We start from the raw sequence: 19,910 nt of genomic DNA, 5'->3' as shown, positions 1-19,910 counted from the left end.
GGGGCTCCTGGCTGCCACCTGGGCCCACGTGATGACCGTGGAAGTGAAAACCACACTAAGCAGCACTACAGGACAGGAGCTGCGGTCTCCGACATTACCAAAGGTCGGTCCTGCCTCAGCTTGACCGTCTCCGACTCTGAACGTGGGCCAGAGCAATGGTCCTGGTGGTCCACTGCTTAAGAATCTGCCTTCCAATGCAGGGGACATAGATTCGATCCCTGGTTGGGGAATTAAAATCCCACAGGGCAGCTAAGCTACAACTAGAGAGAAGCACCCCGCTCAACCCCCTGCAACTAGAGAGAGACCATGCACCGCAGCAAAGAACAACAAAACCAACAAAACCAACCATGGGTGAGAAATTAAGACTGTGCTTAAGCCACTGTATTTTGAGAGTTGTTCTGATAACTGACTCTATTCAAACCAGCCTTCTCCGTTCTCCCCATCACTGCCTCATGCCTCTGGCATAAACTCGCACCCTGAGTGACCCAGAGGTTCAAAGATAATTCGACTGTCATCCTCACTGAGGGCTCATCTCAATGTGTACAGCGCTATCCTCAAGTACCCAGGGGACTGACCACCGACAGCATCCCCTCTAAAAGGTCACGGTGAGTGGTCTCATGGTAGCGACACTCTTTCACATCTGTGTTTCTGGCCCCTGAAATAGAATACGCCGTGTAAAAAAAAAAAAAAAACAACACAGCTTAAGGAAGAAGAGAGTATCTAAAGTAAGTGTTTTCCATCTGAGGAAGTCCCGAGGAGCCTGTCTGGGCCAAGTCTGTGCCCATCTTCCAGGTGAATGCTGAGAATCCCTCTATCCCCAAAGCTCAGTGTTTTTTATATGCTTATAGACCCTGTTCTGGGAAGATGGTCCAGGGCTGCCGTCATCCTCAGATGAGAACTCTGACCTCACAAGAGTTTGGAATCACTGCTCTGGAAAATCTACTGTTAAAAAATTTGTCTTTAAAGCTCAAACTTACTTACTTGCTTCCCATTAAGGTAGCTCCTTAACATTTTTTAAAAAACATGAATATCTTTTAGAAATAACAACTTGCTCAACTTTACCTGAGCTGGAGCCTGCTTTTGTCATTTACTTCAAATAGAAACCTGGCCTTGGAGATGGATCTATCCTAAAAACTGGTGGTCATTGATAACTCTAGTTTCCAGGTGGGTTTCAGCAGCCCTGTTCTACTCGCTGCTCCTCGGCAACATTCAAGCCATTGCCAGGTCAATAACTGATGAATCACTTTCATCTTATTTAAGAAGCAGAGATATAATATGCATTTAATTTCATTCAATAAATCAATTCCACATAACTTACCATCTCTTAGAAAATTTAGGAGAAAGCAAAGATCAGACATGGAATTACAGGAATGCATTGTGATGCACTAGAGATTAATGAATGCACCATGGCAATCAGGAGTTGTAATTTAAATGTACCACAAGAAGAAAAGCAAAAGTACTGTAATTTATTGCTGTATCTATGCTTCCCAGTACAGCTATAATATTGTAAGTAGCTACAAAGTGCCACCTTCTGGTTTAAAACTGTGCAACATCTCTTTTATTTCTTTTTAAATGCCATTTTTTAGTGGACGTATAAAGCAACAGCAGCAGTTATAAAATGTTGTCTGAGTACTTTTGAGAGCTCAAAAGAAGGATCTGTGTATAGGCTGAATAAAAAGATGTTCAATTAATAGTGCACATTGTGTTAACTTTAATAACATCCTCTGTTGGAATTTTCGTGTAAACCTTAATAGAGATGTGACTCACAGAGACCAAAAGTAAAATATCTTTTCGTTTCACGGCTTAGTGAGGTGGTCTGCATTCTTGCAAATGATTTACAAAATACAAGAAATGTTGCGAGTGGGTATTAGGCATAAAATATTACATTTTCTTACAGAAGGAGCAGCAGGAGGACAGGTGAACACCCCGTGAACACCGAGTGAACACCCCGTCACCCCCTTTCCCAAAGAGCTACACCCCCAAGAATGGCAGTGGAAACCTGGCAGCAAGCCACCCTTACAATTCTTTTTGGTTGTTTTAAAATACAAGCACTTCCTGACGTTTCCCTCCCCGGCCCGTGAGCCGCACTCCCACTTGGCAGAATACAAGCCCACATCCTCTTGCTGAGTTTTCCCTTAGAATTATGTACAGGATGCCTACAGAAACGGTACAAACTAGTATGAAATTAAAGAGAGTTTGCATTTCCAGACACGCTCCTGTGGTGAAACAGACACACCATGCCAATTCTGAAGACCAGTCCAAAGCTAAGGTGACTCAGAGGCAAATGCATCTGTAACCGTAACCGCTGAGATGGGCTTCTCGCTGGCTGGGGCGGAGTCGCTGACTCTGTCCTCTACAGTGGCCGGGGCCTTGGGAGCGGGGGGTGTCACGTCCACAGTGAGTGCGGAGGCGGCGTCTGCCCGTGCAGTGGTCAGGACGGGGTCGGAGGATGGGCTGCCGGCAGGTGGGACGGAGGAGAGCAGCTCTGCGGAGCCTGCTGCGGGAGAGACCTCTGGAACCAAAGGGAATGACGGGAGGAACTCGGATGGCATGGGGAGAGGGGCAAGGCCTGGTAAGTTTCGGGGAGGCAGGGAAGGAAGAGGCGGCAAACCTAGGACAAAAAGGCAGAGATGACACATCCTCCCAGCACAGAAGGGCAACAGTCACGGTCACACAGTCATTTTCATTTGCATTTCACTAAGGAAATGGAAGCTGAGGAGCAACAACACAAATCACCACCTCTGATTATCCTTGGCTGGAGGCTGGGACAGAGTTAAATATTCACCACAGGACCAGCTGGCCAGAGGAAAGGTTCCCTCGTGTGACTCAGCCCAGCTCAGGGAAGAAACGATTCTCCCAGCCAGGATGGACAGGAGCCCATCTGCCTGCAAGGCAACACACGGAGTGCTGAGCAGAACTCTGCTCTTCAAGCGAACTGTAGGTTGACTCTCAGCTGCACTCTGGACAGACCCAAGGAACAGGAGACACAGGGGCCAGGCCTGAAGCCAGAAGTACTCAGCCTTTTTTCAAGCCCTCTGATTGATAACTATTTATAGTACACTTGGCAGAATTTATTGTAAGAATTTTAAAACACAGAGTGAAGGGAAAGAGTATTACATCTTCAAGAAACAAAAGGAAGGCAGGTTGTAAAACAGGCTTTGGGCAACCTGTGGCCCAGTCTGTCAACCTGGGGAAAGGGCAAAGCCAAAAGTCTAAGAATACAGGCCCCCCAGCAAAAAAGGACAGAGGGAATGCTGAGATAGTAAACATTAGCCTGAATTTACTGACTTCATTTGTTTCTTAGCCCATTGGGCCAAAAAACAAAAAATAGGTTAAAGAGGACAGGTAATGAATATACAACAGGGGCTGCTATGATCTAAACAGAAACATGACAATGTATACCATGGTGTAATAAGATGATTCACTGACATCACTGATGGGCCAAACTCTCGAGAACAGCAACTAAAAGTAACCTGGCGTGTGGCTGTCTCAAAGCCAATGAATCTGGGCGATCATTAGCAAGAAGAGACTCTGGGGAGACTCTGCTGCTTCATTTTCATCAGTGCGTAAAACCTGGCTGTAAATACTTTGAGTATCTGTGAACTTAACTATGTGTAGCTAAAACCTTGCAGTTTTTATTATAAAAACATTAATAATGAATATTTCTATAAAACAATTATCCTTCAATTAAGAAAATGAAGAATATTTATCAAGTAGTAAGCGCAGCAAGTCCAGCCAGCCTGAGCCACGCAAAACACGGGTACCACTAGTCCCTGGGTGGCAGCTGCCCAAAATACATGGAGAATCACAGGAAGTTCATGCACTGCCACTGGGCGAACTGCACACCTCCCATCCCACTCAGCTCGGCGAGGCCACACCACCGCTCTTTATTTCTACAACTGGCCTTTACAGAGCTTGGGCTGTCAGGTGCAGGAGGGAGGAAGGGGGAGGGACAGGAAGCCAGGCAGAGGAACATCCCAAAGACATTTTTCCTCCTCTTCTTTTTCAACCTTTTTAAATAAAAAAGATTAATTTATATCTGAAGCAGCTGTAGTTTGTTAAACGAATCTGCCCTTGCCAGAAAAAGACTGAAATAGAGGACTGCCTTTCCTGGATAAAACTTTTTATTACACAGAGTCCTATGGCAAGATGGGCAACATACCCGGGTTCACAAGTTCCGGTAAGCTGACAGCTGGCACGACCGGCGGGGCGGGCAGATTGAGATTGGGGAGGACAGGCAGGCTCGGGAGACCGGCTGGTAAAGGCATCAGACCTGAAGAGAAGGCAGAGAGCAGAAGGTAAAGCACCAAAGATAAACCCTTGCGGTACTGAAAAAAATACCACCCACTTCGAAGTGAAAATACCAGAAGTCCACTTACCTTGTGGCAGTTTTGTACCACAACTACAGTAACCACGATAACAAAAATCTCTCCCCATGAAGCATCTTTCTACACCTAAGTGATTAGATGGCTAAGTGAGTAAAGCTTAAAACAAACCTCTGAACCCAAGGGCAAGAATGATGCCGGCCTAAGTGTCTTAGAGAAGAAGCTGATTTATCTCAGCAAATATGGGACTGATTTTCTTTGATGGTTGAGGTTTACACTCTCTCAGCCGTTTTTTTTTTTTCCTTTTCCCTTTTTAATTTCAGACTCACAGTTGGTAATAAAGAATCCCCATGTATATCTTTCACTCAAATTTCTCAAATATTAACATTTTATCACACTTGCTTTATCATTCTGTGTGCGCTCACATTTGGTTAATGGCTTAGTATGTCTGTGTAACAACATCTTTAGCCATACAATTAAAGGCTCTCACAATGCCAACTATTACTTGATCACTGAAATAATATCTGATCCCTACCTGATAGATAAAAGGACTGAGTCTTCACTAGGAACAATAAGCAAAATAAACAAAAATCTCACCTAACATTAGTTACCGAGGACCCAAGCAAGGAGTGCTCGTCTCTAGGATACAATGTCGTTTTCATTAAGCACTGACCAGAATGCCCTAAGTAAGGAAGTGCTGTCGAATGGAACATCTACACACTCCTTATTCCAGCCTCAGGCTGCTTGGGGGCAGAGAAGATGGTGGGCTAGGTTTAAGGAGCCCAGGGCTCAGCAGCTGACAAGCTGGTGACTGCAGCTCATTGCCAGTTGCTCTCACTTATCATGAAGTCACAGCAGAGATAAAATGAGAATAAAACATGTAAGAAGTCACCACATAGGGATAAATTTTTTTCATTGTTTCTAAGATGTAAAATACCAGTAAAGCTATTACTATCACATATACGTCTCCTGTGGCTTACCTGGTAATGTAGTAGTTGGGTTCATCGGCGGCACAGATGTGAGGGACTGGTTTACTTGTGGTGGCAATAATGGTACTGTTGGTACACCTAAAATAAAAGCACAGGTCCTTTGAAACATTTCAGTTGATAAAGAATGAGCAGACCATCTTGGACAGCCTTCAGTGTCAGCCTCCCGCCACAGGCAGGTCTTCCCTCAGTGAGACTTCATTCAGTCAGCTGGTCTGTAGCTGTGTCACTCCATGGCTCACCCACCTGCTCTGCCCTCTGCCCTTCACAAGGGCTGTTAGTAGAGCCTGGGCCAAGGGGGCGGGGGCTCTGTAAGCCCACCCCAGCTAAGTAACACCAGGCATGAGTTTCACCCCTGAGAAGGGCTGGACTGGAAAACTGTTTTGGAATTTTGGAAATGAGATACAAGGATTCCAGTCAATCTTTATTGGGCTCCTGATCTAAAAGGTCATGTAACCCTGGGGCTGCTGGAGGCTATGTGCCCCGTGAAGCAGTGAATGCCAGTCTGTGAAAGAGAATGATGTAGATGTCCTGAAAGAGACAAGAGCATATGGACCTCCAGAGATGGGGAGAATGACCTTCCTGAATCACCATTTCCTTCTGACCTTGGTTCTGTGACATGCCTTTGAAGTCTAGTACATTTCCATTTTTACTGATGTTAGCTTGAGGAGTTTATGTTCTTTACATTCAAGTAGCTCTTAGGATACCACCTAATAAAGGTTATCTATTAACATTTACCAGCTACTCAAGTGGGAAGTTTCACTGATATGCAAACAACAGTAATACTGCACATGGATTTTGATTTTGTCTTACAGAGATCTGCTTAAAGCCAGAATGAACTGTGCCTAAAAGTATGAAGCAACTATTTTCAGATAGTTTTATAAATTTATTTAGTCACATATTTACTTTTCTGCAGAAACTGAAGGCATGAAAAATCAGAAGAGAGTTCTTTGTTTTATTTGATTCTCAAAGGTGTTGGGTGGTTGGTTGGTATGTTTAGTCTTTCAAGTTTGGGGGCAGGGTGGGCACCTGCTATATGTCAAGACATTGTTCTAGGCACTGAGGAACTTACAGAATAAAGAAAATAAAAATAACTACCCTCAGGAAATTTGCATTCTGATGAGGTGCAGAAAAAGAAAGAGAGACAGGAAGAGTTAGGGGGTCATATCGATTAATGCCATTTCAAAATGATATATTCATTTTCTGAAAATACAAGTTTTTCAAATCCACAGTGAAGTTTTTGTTTTTTGTTTAAAAACACATACTTTTGTTTCTAGTTACTGTCTGGGCTACTTTCCAGCAATATAATTAAAGCAAAGATTGAAAAATAAATACCTAACAAAAAGTGGTTTCTCATGTCATAATGCTAAATTTACTTACTCAAAGTGAAAATGCTGATTTCTTTCAATCTCCTTTAGGAATTTCTGATTTATTGATACCTCTTTTACTATTCAATAACCCATTTCTCTATTGTGTAATAAGACCAGGGATCTCAGTGCATGTGCTTATAAGACAACACAAGTATAACTGTCATGTATGAGGGAAGATTTAAAATAGAAACTGGAACTTGAATTGACATCAGTTATCTCCTAAAAACAGAAGAGCTCTCACATGCACTGGAACTCTCACTGTAAAGACAGGTGAGAGTCATCAGACACAGACTGGGTTGCTGCCTTGAGAAGTCTATTCAAAGAATAAACTAAAGGACCATTTCTTATATCTGATGGAATATAAGTTAAAAAAACTCAATCTCACAAAAAGGACTCAAACATTACTTGATGAAATAAACTTTAAAATCTCTTCCAAATGTATCTATGACTTAATACTGAAGACGTAAATATTTAATTTCATTTAGGAAATATTCTAAAACTAGACTGTGGTGACGACTGCACAACTCCATAAATTTACTAAAAATCATTGAATTCTACACTTTCAGTAAATAAATTTTATGGTATACAAATTATAGCTTGATAAAGCTGGGAAAAAACCCAGCGAAGACTAGGGGGTAGGGATGAATGTCATCATACTGATAACTGGTGAAGCTGGGTGGTGGGGGTCTGTTGTACTACTCTTTACACAAATGAGTATCTGTATTTAGACCATATTGTTGACCTTAACTGCATCTTGATGGGTTGTTTTAAGTCCATTCCAGAACAAAGTGGAATATGAGCAGATCTGGAGTACAAATATTAAAAAAAAGAGCTCAAGAATAAAAGGATACTAATAAAATGAAACCATGGCAGTATTTTATACACTTATTCAACACTGATTGAGTATATAATATACTCTTGGTATGATGAAGATATTTAAAAAAAGGAAAGGGAAAAATAAACTATGTCAACATACCATGTTAAGAACTGTATCATGTGACCAAGCAATTCTAATTTCTGGGTATATAATCAAGAAAAACGAAAACATATGTCTATGCAAAAACTTGTACATAAATGTTCATAGCCGCATTATTCAATAATAGCCAAAAAGTAGAAACCACCCAAATGTCCATCAACAAAATGTGGCATACCCATGCAATGGAACATTATTTAAACATAAAAAGATAAAGTATTAACATATGCTATGACATCAATGAACTTGGAAAACAAAACACTATTCAAGGTAAAAGAAGCCACAGAGAAAGGTCACAGACAACCACACATATTTTATGAAATATTTAGACTAGAAAGAGAAAGTAGATTAATAATTGCCTAGGCCTTGGGGGACCGGGGGAAAAGAGTGGGTGCAGGGTGTCTTTTGGGGTAATGAAATGTTCTAAACTGAGGTGATGGTTGCAAAACTCTGCAAATATACTCAAAACCCCACTTAACTGTACACTTTGAAATGGGTAAACTATATGCTATGTGAATTACATCTCAATAAAGTTGAAAAAAACCTAAAACACACAAAAATGGAGTATAGTAGGTAGAACAAGGAGTATAGAAAAAGAGAGAGGCACATGTCCCCTGAGCAAGACTGAGCCCCTAAGAAAGGAATGGTAAACTGCTCACTTTTGTATCCCCAGGGTACACTATCTAGGGGATATGCAAACATCTGTTGAGTAAATAAAGCAATTAAACACAATTTAAAGGTAGAACACAGACAAGTCCAAAGTCTAAAACTGGCTGAGAAGAGGCTTAAATGCATGTGATAATTTAGTACCTACCAGCTTTCACAGACAGGGCCTGTCAATGCAGAGCACATTTATAATTTTCAAAGTACACTGGAATTAATTTTTAAAATTCTAAAGCTTGGGACAAAAAAGAATATCATGTAAAACAAAGCAGACTGAAAACAGACATCTATTTTCTGCATACCTGTACTGAGAACATTACTGACAGCTGGTGGAGTTGAACTAATAGAAAGTCCAGACAGACTCTGTTCAATTTCTGTAGTTCCTGGTGGTGACAAAGACGGGGGATTAACTGAGGACAGCTGGACCTTCCAAAAAACAGAAAGAAAAAAGGAAAATTACTCAAGCTTACTTAAAATATACATATTGGCTCTCACTGGTCCTACAGATACTTTTTCGATCATGTACAAACTGTCAAAAGTTTTCGCCTGGCACTTTGGCTTTCAGATACTCCTTCGTAATTTTGATAGGTGCCACGGATGTCACGCTGTAGACATCTCCCCATCCTGTCACTTCTGGTCTCTTACCACATGGCATGTAGCCCGTCACACACACTGTTCTAGCCACTTCGAAACCAGGAGATTCTTTCTTCTCCTTCCTAGCCAGCCAAAAATGATTATACTCAACCGTTAAAACACCACTTCTTTCCTCTTCGATTTCTCAGCCAGATTTTTGTTTTTAATTTTCATTGTTCATGGAAGAAGTCAGCTGAAGTCTTAATACCATGAAAGATTCCTTAGAAATTTCTTATGATGTCTAACGTCACGAGTCCCCCTTATCTTTTCTCATCAGTGAATGAATGTGGGAACTAGATCTCTACCTTCGGGAGCATGGGGTAGGGGTGTGAATGAATCTGTATGGACTCTACAAATGGGTGGATGGGTGCTTTTCAGATTTCACCCCTGAATCCTCCATCTTCCTCCAGCTCCAGTGTCCTCTGGCACTTTTCAACATGACCTGTATTATGGCCCTTCTCCCCAGCTGCCATTTCCCCATCTGGTTTTCTCAGACTGTCCATTGAGCCTTACAGGGGCAGAGAGCACTGACTGGGCCAGCATATATGATAGTAGGAGTCTGAATATATAACGACACTGGCTCTGGCCATGAGTCAATGATGGGTGGGGTGAGGAGAGGTTACACATTCCCAAAGCTCTTCTTCACTTCCTCTAGAATTAGGGATTGCCAAACCATAAACCATAAAATAACAGTAGCCCTTTCTTTACAACTGCAGCATTTTCTTTCTGATTGTTTGGTTTTTATTTACTCATGCAGGCAAGAGTTAACTGTCCTATAAGGCCTGCACAGGAAACATTTTAAAAGCCCCTAAGCCTGTGCAAATACCTCTCGTACTCCTTAAATAGCCTTACGTTGATCATGTAATTGTTCCTGCACCCCTAGCTCTCCTCGCTTTCTCAATCAAGTTTCTTGAAATCGTAAGCACCATCTGTCATCACCTTTTCCCGCACCAGTCACCCTCTCTCTCCAGTAAGTTGGTATCTGCATCCCTGCTCCAGCCCAGGACATGTTTTTCACTCCTCCTCTCACCTGACTTCTCCGTAGTTCCTCACACAGCTGCCTGTGCCTGCTTTCCTGACGCTCTCCTTTCTCCCTTTGGGCTTCTCCTGACCATTCTCTGCTAACTCTCCTGTCTCTGCCTGTCCATTTAAATGCTATGAACAGTCAAGATTCCAGCCTTGTTCCTCTAACCCACCCAAGCCCAACCCATTTTTCTTTTTCCCCTAAATCAATGTCCATTGGGTAAATTACCCTCTCTATGTTGATGATTCCCAAATCTGTATCTCTAGCCCTGCCCTCTTTCTTGAAATCTAGAACCAAAGGATACTCATCTAGGTATCCTACAAGAACTTCAAATCCTACTCGTCAGTATTTAACTCATCTGCCCAGTTTCAGTAAGTGCTATCACCACACACATCAACTAATCTGGGTGGAAAGTTATGACATAAACAGGCAGTAAAGTTACCTTACCTCCGTAAACCCATCTTTAAGAGGAGTAATCGGTGTACCGGTCATCTGTCCTGGAAGAGAAATTTTCTTTCCTTCTTCAAATGGGCGTGTAGGTATTCGATGCAAATAACCATATCCAATGCCACACCCTAGGCTAAGAAAATAATTTTTTCTTAAAGTTATTGTTGTCAATCACAGCTTATGTTTCTTTGAGGTTCTGAAACAGAACAACACATCTCCATTCTTTCAAACGCTGTCTCTTATCAGAGATCTCGTCTGACCACTCTTTATGAAAAGCACACTTCCCTCTACCACAGACACTAACTTTACTCTCCTTTATTTCCCTTCAAGTATTTATCTCCATCCAACACACTGTATATTTATTTTCTGTCTCCCCCAGTAAGATGTTAAGGGGGCAGAGACCTTGTTATGTTTACTGCCTTAACAGTTCCTGGAACATGGTAGACACTTAATGATTATTTGCTGAATGAATGACATATAGTCTTTCTACTCAAGAGTTCCAAGCACTTTTGCATGCTAATGATATTCACACATCCCATAGGTCTACCTCAGAACCAACACATATCAATCCAAATTAATCCTGATTTCTCCTAATTCATCATCCTAATGCCGCCAGTGACATTTTTCTAACTAGATACAATCATGATGCTTCTTTCCAGTCTGCTGACCTCCCACATTCTTGTTTCCCTTTTCCCTTTAGAGAACTACTCCTCAGGCACTGTGTGCAATGCTGGTGGGACTGTCGTCAATCGGGGGGCCCGTCCTGCCCCAATCAGGCGTGTCTCATGACCAGAGCCAGGCCAATCTACCCATCTTTCTCAGGACTACGGATGAAACTGCCAATTAGTTCTTCCTTTCTAAGTCCCTGTTTAAGACTTTTCACAACCAGGTTTCAACTTATGTTTCGATCATAATTGCTTATACTTTCCAAAGTACTTGTACCTTCTGAGTAGGACATGTACAGATACCTCTGTGCCTATCCCGTTAAGGCATCTATTATTTCCATGGCTACTACCACCACCACCAAAAGCTGAGAGAGAAAGCAGTTTCTTATCTGAATCTGATTCCATAACAGTGCTTCACATTACAAAATTACTTGTTCCCTCACTTTTCCTCCCTTATACCATCAAGCTGCAATTTTTACTCAACTGGATCTCAGATTTAGAAGAGAGATGAAATATACTGATCAATAAAAGCCTTTCAGAGGCAGCTGCATTTAAAAACATTCAAAATGCATTTAAAATTTACTTATTAATCAAAAGAACTAAGTGGTGGTAGAGAAGGCACTTGAGGCAAGAGAGAGGCCCTCCAAAAATTTAAAGACGGCCCTAGAATGAAGCTAAGAAAAATTTTCTGCTGTAGTGAATGCAATATGGTCAGCCTCTGAGGAAGGAATGAAAACCATAGGCACACATATACCAAATGGGGGCAGACTCAAGAAGGTGGTGTGTATGGGCCTGTCTAAAGCAACAGCTGATCAACAGCACAAAACCATGTCAAAAGAAAAATGTCTTCCACAGAAAAAGAGAAACTGCTAGTCTAGAAAAGAAGGGTGCCAAGAACAAGCATGTAACAGTATTTAGTCAGCATAATTAAAAAGAAACAAACTAGTAATGTTCTTTGTTGTTGAACTTCATCTAGAATCTCTTCCTTAGACCATGATTTCATGCACACCAAGCAAGGAGGAGGTAGTAATGGGATCTAAGAATTCTTCTAACTGGAGAGGAAGCATTTTTCTATTGTAAGCTGAAAATCCACAATTCTAATGAATACAGAAGTTTATTTGCAAATTTAGTTTATATGAGACAGTCCCTCTAGAATGAAATCAATTTTGAATACCTTGAGAAGATAACCTTTCTGACAAACCTGGACATTGAAAAACCATAACTTGATCAAGTACGGCTGCCAGACAGGCCAGATTCTCTGTCCCATTTTCTTAAATTACAGTAAGTCAGCATTCTGGTGGCAGCATACATCCAGCTGGAGAATCTCGGGTTGTGTGGGTTAGGGTATTGTGGGCAAACAGAGGCCTTCTCTGTTTGCATCAACTAAGGTCATCCTTTACCTGGCAAGTACTAGAACTTTTAAAAACATTGGCAGAAGTTTCCAAATCCAAGCCTTTCTTATAAATCGAGCTTATGCTCAACAACTCCTCAAATTTAAAAAGGTTCTTAGAACTTTCGAAATAATGAAAAATTTATACAATTTAAACAATAAATGACCTACAGATATAATATTAAGTAGGAATGCTGTGCTTTGATTTTTTGAAATTAGGAAACTGATTTGAAGAAAAGACCCAGAAAACTGATTTTATAAAGTTTGGTTTTCTGTTTGGCTTGACCCTCTTTCTAAACTCCTTTTTATTGTCGCAATTTTGCCTAACTTTTGGTCAAAATTGGTCTGTTCATTTCTGAAAGCCAACAGTTTCCTCCAAGTGCTAAGAAATTCCCCCAGCAACTAGAGAAAGTTACACTGTATTGTCCCACTGCTGAGGAGAGAATTGGGAAAATAAAACTGAAAACTATTTTACTAAAATAACAAAACAAAATAGTTTGTGCTTAGATGAGTTAAAAAAAAAAAAAGGACTAGAGTTTGTGTACCATGTTCACTAAATTGTGCTTTAAAAAAATGAATTATTGGATTCAACATTCTAGGTTGGCTCTTTGCCTTTCTCGAGAAGTTTTACTATAAACCAATAACTTGTTTCAAAATAAAAACAATGCTTACAACAGATCTGACTGGTAAATTTAAGGAGTTGTAACTTAGTGTAAAAAAAGCGACCTTACCTGCCTTCTCCACCCCATGCAGAATTTGGTGTAATAATCACTTCTCGACAGTTATCAGTGTCTGTATTATACACATAAAGTTTCAATGGTTTTGCTTCATGTGTTTCAATAAGGCTGAATAGATCTTCAGACTGCAAAAGCATTATAGGAGAAAAATGTTTTTATGTTACTGAACTTCTGAATAGTAAGTCTCAAATAGTAGATATCAAACCCAGTTAATACCTAAAACAAACAAACAAAACACACACCTGAAAGAACAACAACAACAAAACACACACAAAGACCAGATCCTGCCCCTAGGCATAAAAAGCATTTCTTAAATCAGTATTATTAAAACCGACCTATACAGCAAGGCCTCACGTTCAGTTCTGTAAGACCGAGTCAGCAATTGAGTAAAAGTTTTCTACACCCAAATTCAACAAATTCTGCTTTCTTCCTATTATTAAGAGCTGGTTATCTGGGCACCTTTTTTTCCTGTCATTTGTAATTGAGTAATACATATTTCCACTAGCTAACAAACATGGAAAAGGATCCAACTAAAATAGGTAAGCCAATTTTGCTACCTTAGAAAAAGAGAAAATGAAATCAATAATCAAAGTGAGGATTTGATTTAATCTTGAGGTACAAGAGACATCTTCCATATTTTTGCTTATCACCCTGGAGCATAAGCTATCTTGATTAGCAAAGACCTAAACTTCAACTCTGAATGTAAAGTATGCAAATATACTTGAATTTAAACATTAGTGAGAAAATGTTAAATTATTTTTAGTATTAATAAACAAATTACCTCATTCATGACTGTATCTGCTCCAATGATATAATCACTGTGAGGTCTAAGACCAGCCAGTGCTGCAGGAGAATTTGATTCCACTTCCTAGGATGATACAATCAAACTGTTGTTATTGTTTAGTCACTAGGTCCTGTCTGACTTATGACCCTTTGGACTGTAGCTGGACAGGCTCCTTTGTCCATGAGATTTGCTAGGCATAGATACTGGAGTGGGTTGCCATTTCCTCTTCCAGGGGATCTCCCTAACCCATTGACTGAACCCATGTCTCTGGCATTGGCAGGAGGGTCCTTTATTGCTGAGCCACCAGCGGAGCATCCCCATTAAATTACTGTTTATAAAATAATCTTCCAAACTGTATAGTTCAGTCATTATAGTAATTTTAACTTTCTTATATTTGTCTTGTTAGAGACCATGTCGGATCAGAAGCTATAGGATACACCTATTTAAATATCCCAAACATAAAAAAAAAACCAACAATATTTTTATAAATATTTAAAATATTTCTGCAGCTATTTGCTTTAATTTAACTTCTTCTAATGGATAAATCATTAGAAAAAATGTTTAGGCATCACATTTGCTTTTCCTCCTCAAGCTGTTTTTCTTTTTTATTAATATGTATTTTAAAAGCAATTTTGATTTTCAGAAACTAAAAGTAGCCTAATAATAATAATAATAGCCCTACAGTCTCCCAAATTGGAAACCACCACTATTAAAACACCTTTCTACACTGTTTCTTAAACTGCAAGTAACAGTTCACAGTTGATACCTACCAACACATGCCAAACGTTTTCATTTGCTCCATCAAAGCTGCAGAAACGAATGCTGACTCCCAACAAGCCCTGTCCACCCCACATGTTACTTGGTGTAACTGAGGTCTCTCGAAGCTCCAGTGTTTTACTACTGTAGATAAGCATCTTCACAGGTTTTTCAACATTTGCTTTCAGTAGATCCTTAAGAGTATCATTGTCTTTATTCTGTAAACATAGAAATTTTTCTTAATAAATAAAATAAAAATCTAATGTTAATTAGCTTAAGCATCCTATGACCCTATCGGAGTAATATTAATAACTAACATAAATAAAACATTCAATAAGCGGAGATTTCATTAACACTCAATATTCCTCAAAGTAAAAGAATGTCAAGAAATTAGGAACTTATGTTAGTGTAACCGAGTAGGATTCTACAGGACCTTCTGGGGACAGGCCTTTCCCTATATCCTCTGCTGTAGCTCCTCTCTCAAGTACCCAGATTATAGTATCTCATGCATATTTCCTAAGTTTTTCAGATGCCAAAAACTACCACCAAAAGCAAGAAATAACTACTTGAAGATTATAAGCAGGTAGCCACAGACCTTCTGATGCCTAAGGACTGACCACCACCAACCAATCAGGGAACTGTGCATGAGATGATCACATACCCTGGGATAACCCTCCCTCACCTTGACTTCAAAAATGCTTTGCTGAAACCCTTCAGGGAATCTGGGTTTTTCTGAACATGAACCACCAGTTTTCCTTGCTTGTCCTGGAATAAACCTTTCTCTGCTATAAACTCTAACATTTCGGTATTATTTGGCCTGACTGTGCGTCAGGCACACAAACTTGTGTTCAATAACATTAGCAACAGCTTCTGACTTTTTTCTAATAGCCAGCTTTGGAATCATGGAATTTGCAACCCACCATTATTTGAAATGATCCAGGGCTTCAGTGATAAAAAACTCTAATTATTCCACAAGAAGACATACTGCTAACAGAGTTGGCGTGACTGATTTTAAAATCTAAAACACTGCTGGAGTTAAAGTTTAATTTTGGACTTTACTCCTCACATATACACTTAGTACAAACTGGTAGGAAATAGTATGTTAAATATTTCATTATGTAAATGAATAAAGGCCATTATGTAAGACATGTCAGTAAGTAATGAACAAAAACTTAGACTGTTGTGAAAAAATAAACCAAATAGCCATTGTCATAAGAATTTACTGAAATTATAATACAGTTTCCTTCCTATTGGACTTTACTACATGTAAACTAGAAGCAACTTTTGAAAAGTGGTTTTAATTCTGCACTTTTGGAACACATCTCTGTCTAGTTTTATAACACTATTTCTATATCAGGGAACTGAGTGACAAGAAAATTGACAAGTTATTTGAGAATGAGTCATTACTAAATCATTTGTCAATAACCTATAAAAGTCTGACATTTTTTGAAAAAGCAACAAAATCACATCTTTCTGCTTAAAAAATAAATAAATATTTAATATACAAAGTAGAAGTCTCCAGTGTCTTTCTTCCTCCCCCTGATCACTGGAGTGTGAGGTGTAGTATTCTATCAATATATTTGACGTTCTCATGTTTACTAACACATGGTTATTTTATTGGTATCATACTCTATGTAATGTTTGTAACTAATGAATAAATCAATATCCATCTCAGATAATCTGAAAATCTCTATTTTCAAAAGATGACAAAATATCATAGGTGAAACTACAAAAAGCTGAACTTACTAATCTTGAACCATTAATAGAAACAATAAAATCAAAGAATGGCTCCAGTCCAGCTCTATGTCCTGGGGAATTTTCTTGTACCTGTGAAAACAAAAATGAAAAATGCAAAGCTTAATTATGAATTTAAAGTTAAATTTTAATATCTACCACTTCAGTAAAAACAGATTAATCTCATTTATGAGAAAACACAGGTACTCACTAGTTTTCTCATTTCTCTTATCTTCCAGATAATGCCCCTGCAGCTCCCTAAATTCTACGCATTCTTTAAATTCATCTCATATATGAGGTTTTCCCTCTGGTTCTATTTCACACTACTTTCCACTTTTTAGGGGGTGGGAGGAAACAATCCTCCCAGCATTTAGCACATGACATAGCAGACAGTTAATCATTACAACTAAGTGGCAAATTCAAATTAATTTATTCTATTTATCCCATGACTACTACTAGCAAGGTACCATTTGGTTACCAAACTAATGTAGGAACACAGCTGCTGTTATCAAAACATTATAATCTGCTGAATAACAGGCAAGAAGAAGGGGAGACGGAGGACACACAGACCTCTAATAACTGTAATACGAAAGCAAACAGGTTGAGAGTTACAGGCACAAAGTTTTAAGGGTGAGATTAAATCTGAGTGAAGTAGTTTCCTAGAAAAATGAAATGAGTTGTGCTTTAAAAGGAGGGTAGAACTAAGGAAAGCTAAGGGGGGTGAGAAAAAACATCTGAAAGTTGAAAGAATAATATGAGTAAAAACCCAGAAGTATGAAAAATGAGGATAATGTCCCTAACTAGAGACAACAAGATGGTAGAGAACAGAAATAAACTATGTGCAACATTTTGTATGAATCAGCAGTTTTCAGCTTTCATCAGATTCTTAAAGGGTGTCTCCATGACCCAAATAAAGTGTTAAAATAACGGATTTTTGCAATTCTTTTATTTTACAGGTGAAGAAACCATTTTATAACTTGCCTATGATCTCAAAGTGGGGAAATGGCAGGGATGAAACTCAAAAGTATATCTTATTAACCATTAGTTCAGTGAGAAGGATGGAAAGGAAGAATGCAGCTAGACTTCCAGAGGGTTTTATTTGGAAGATTAAGATTCACCTAGCTTCTCGACAACTCAATGTTTAGCATCTCAAATTTCAAATGCATTAAAATAAACTATTAAACTTCCTAAATTTGCAATAACACAAGTAGCTAGTAATGGCAGTGAAATGACAAAAGAGCAAAAAGTTAATAGAAAAAATTTTTCTATTATCCTCGAAGTATTTTCATAGAGGATAAATAAAATATCCTCTAAAATATTTTCATAATGTTTTAAGGAATTTTTATTCTGCTTGATGTTACTAAATACTGTCAAAATTATCCCATGAAAAGAGTTTGCACTATATTTGTAGGTTGATCCTCTGTAATAGTCCAAACAGTTTTAATAATCAATTCTGACGCTAATGCAAATAAAAGATCCACATCCATCCACATACAAATCTGCAGCTATTCACACAGTAACAAATCATTTGAATACTTTCAAAACAGAACCCAAGTTGTTCCCAGAATATGTCCTTCTAATATCAGACTTCACAAATGAGACTTAATCTTGAACTGATGATACACTCATTATTTTTGGGTTAATGCTACCTTTTATTCATTTAAAGCCAAAGTATACTATTATTGCCTCCAAAGTAAAAACTAGATTTTCTTCATTTGTCACAGTAAGGAATAGTTTTTTATAAAAATGGCTCAATGTTTAACTTACCAAAACTGATTTTGCTTTATGTAAAATTTCCTGCAAATGTGGGACTAAAACCATTTTTGTAAATTAAACAAGTTAAATATCAAAGGGACTTATTATTTAAAAGTGTTGGTTCTAATAATCAGTACATACCTGCTTATTTTCTTTATACTCTTTTCCTAAATGGGGCATATTTTATATTCTATATATTATCAAACAAAATGTCTAGAACCCAAAATGGCACACAGATTTCTCCTTAAATGGCAACTCAAAAAGGAAAAGGGTGGCTGCCTAGAGCTACAATAAGAACAGAGAAGTTGAGTCATAGCTAGCTGGCAAAAGGTCATGATCCTCTAGGTGTAAAATGCCTGTCTGTTAGGTTCCTATCAATTAGGTGTGAAATGCCTGAGGTATGAAAAGAAGATAGCTACTGCAGACCTTAGAAGCCCCCTTGGAGAGGAATTTCTCATGTAACAGGGTCCACAACTAATCAAATAATTCTCTGATTCAGAATGTTCCCAAATTACCACCTTTTTTTTTTAAGAAACCAAATAGTCGATTGATCAATTTCAGACTTCTCCGCTGAGGCTGCCAACAGTTTACCTTTACGAATACCTTTGTAATGTCATCAGCCTAGAAAGGTGATCCCACACACTGATTCTTATCATGCCACCCTCCAAGTATCAAGTTTTACCACTATCTGTTTGAAATGGAAAGTCTCCAATACCATTAGGATTATTCTTCCCCAGAACTCAAAAGATTCAATAGCTAAATTTTGATTCTAATATAAATAAACCAAGATAATCCTTTCTCTATTTTTCATTCTCATCTGCGACAAACATCAACCTGTTTCTAATGGACCTTGAAATTAATTTCTTTCCTAAATTTATTTACATTGTTAGTACCAGTACAACTCTGGCAACCAGGTATCTTACTTAAACTATGGCTAGGAAGCCAGCAGAGGGGGCCCTAGAGAATGCTCTCTTTGACCCTAATTCTTTAAAACAGAACTTCCTACATTTTACAGCATGGAAAATAAACTCTACAACGCAAATTAAACATCCACACAGGCAAGTTTCTCTGGCAATATTATCTACTGATGAGAATCTCTCAGGCATCTAATATCTCAAGCATCAGATTATCACTCCACTACCTTGTCCCGTATGAGAGATCTCTTGACTGTTGATTCATTGCCAGCTTCCTGAACCATCTTAATTAAAAAAGAAAAAAGAAAAGAAAAAATACATATACCTGGCCTCATGGGCTATTTATTATTGGGCCAAATATCATGGAAGTTTAAGATGGATAAATTAAATTTGAAAGTTTAATAATTAAGATTTTACATGATTTTGGAAAAAATGTACAATGAAAAGATAAAAGAGTTTTAGAGCAAAACCCTCTTGATTTTGAGTCATGGTTTGCCTACTTATTAGTTTTTTGAGCTGTGAAAAGTTTATCTTCCTGGGTCTCAATTTTCTCATTTGCAAGGAAGAGATAACACCATCTACTTTAGAAGACTACCATAGAGACTGAATGAGTTAAACTTCATGAAATGCCTGGTGAAGTCTCTGGCATATGATAAGAGTCATACAAATCTTAAGTTCAACTTCCTAATTCCACAAACCACCACCTGAGGGCAAATTTTTATTAGCTATTAATTCCTGGACACTGCATTATTTT

The 19,910-nt window shown here is 38.8% G+C and overlaps 1 protein-coding gene across 3 annotated transcripts in view; it reads right to left on the bottom strand.

Moving 5' to 3' along the window:
• Positions 1–1,445: 1,445 nt before the first annotated feature.
• Positions 1,446–19,910, bottom strand: part of GORASP2 (golgi reassembly stacking protein 2) — a 28,701-nt gene continuing 10,236 nt past the window's right edge. For all 3 annotated transcript variants that reach the window (XM_043487917.1, XM_043487916.1, XM_043487918.1), the window contains exons 2-10: positions 16,500–16,580; positions 14,768–14,971; positions 13,995–14,081; positions 13,208–13,338; positions 10,422–10,554; positions 8,620–8,743; positions 5,306–5,392; positions 4,163–4,273; positions 1,446–2,611 (exon numbers count right to left, since the gene is read on the bottom strand). In XM_043487917.1, coding sequence (XP_043343852.1) covers positions 2,265–2,611; positions 4,163–4,273; positions 5,306–5,392; positions 8,620–8,743; positions 10,422–10,554; positions 13,208–13,338; positions 13,995–14,081; positions 14,768–14,971; positions 16,500–16,580 — 1,305 coding nt within the window. In that variant the 3' untranslated portion in view covers positions 1,446–2,264. The remainder of the gene's footprint in view (positions 2,612–4,162; positions 4,274–5,305; positions 5,393–8,619; positions 8,744–10,421; positions 10,555–13,207; positions 13,339–13,994; positions 14,082–14,767; positions 14,972–16,499; positions 16,581–19,910) is intronic.

This window comes from Cervus canadensis, chromosome 15 (genome assembly GCF_019320065.1).
Source record: "Cervus canadensis isolate Bull #8, Minnesota chromosome 15, ASM1932006v1, whole genome shotgun sequence".
Classification (NCBI taxonomy): Eukaryota; Metazoa; Chordata; class Mammalia; order Artiodactyla; family Cervidae; genus Cervus; species Cervus canadensis.
This window is presented reverse-complemented; position numbering and strand designations above follow the sequence as displayed.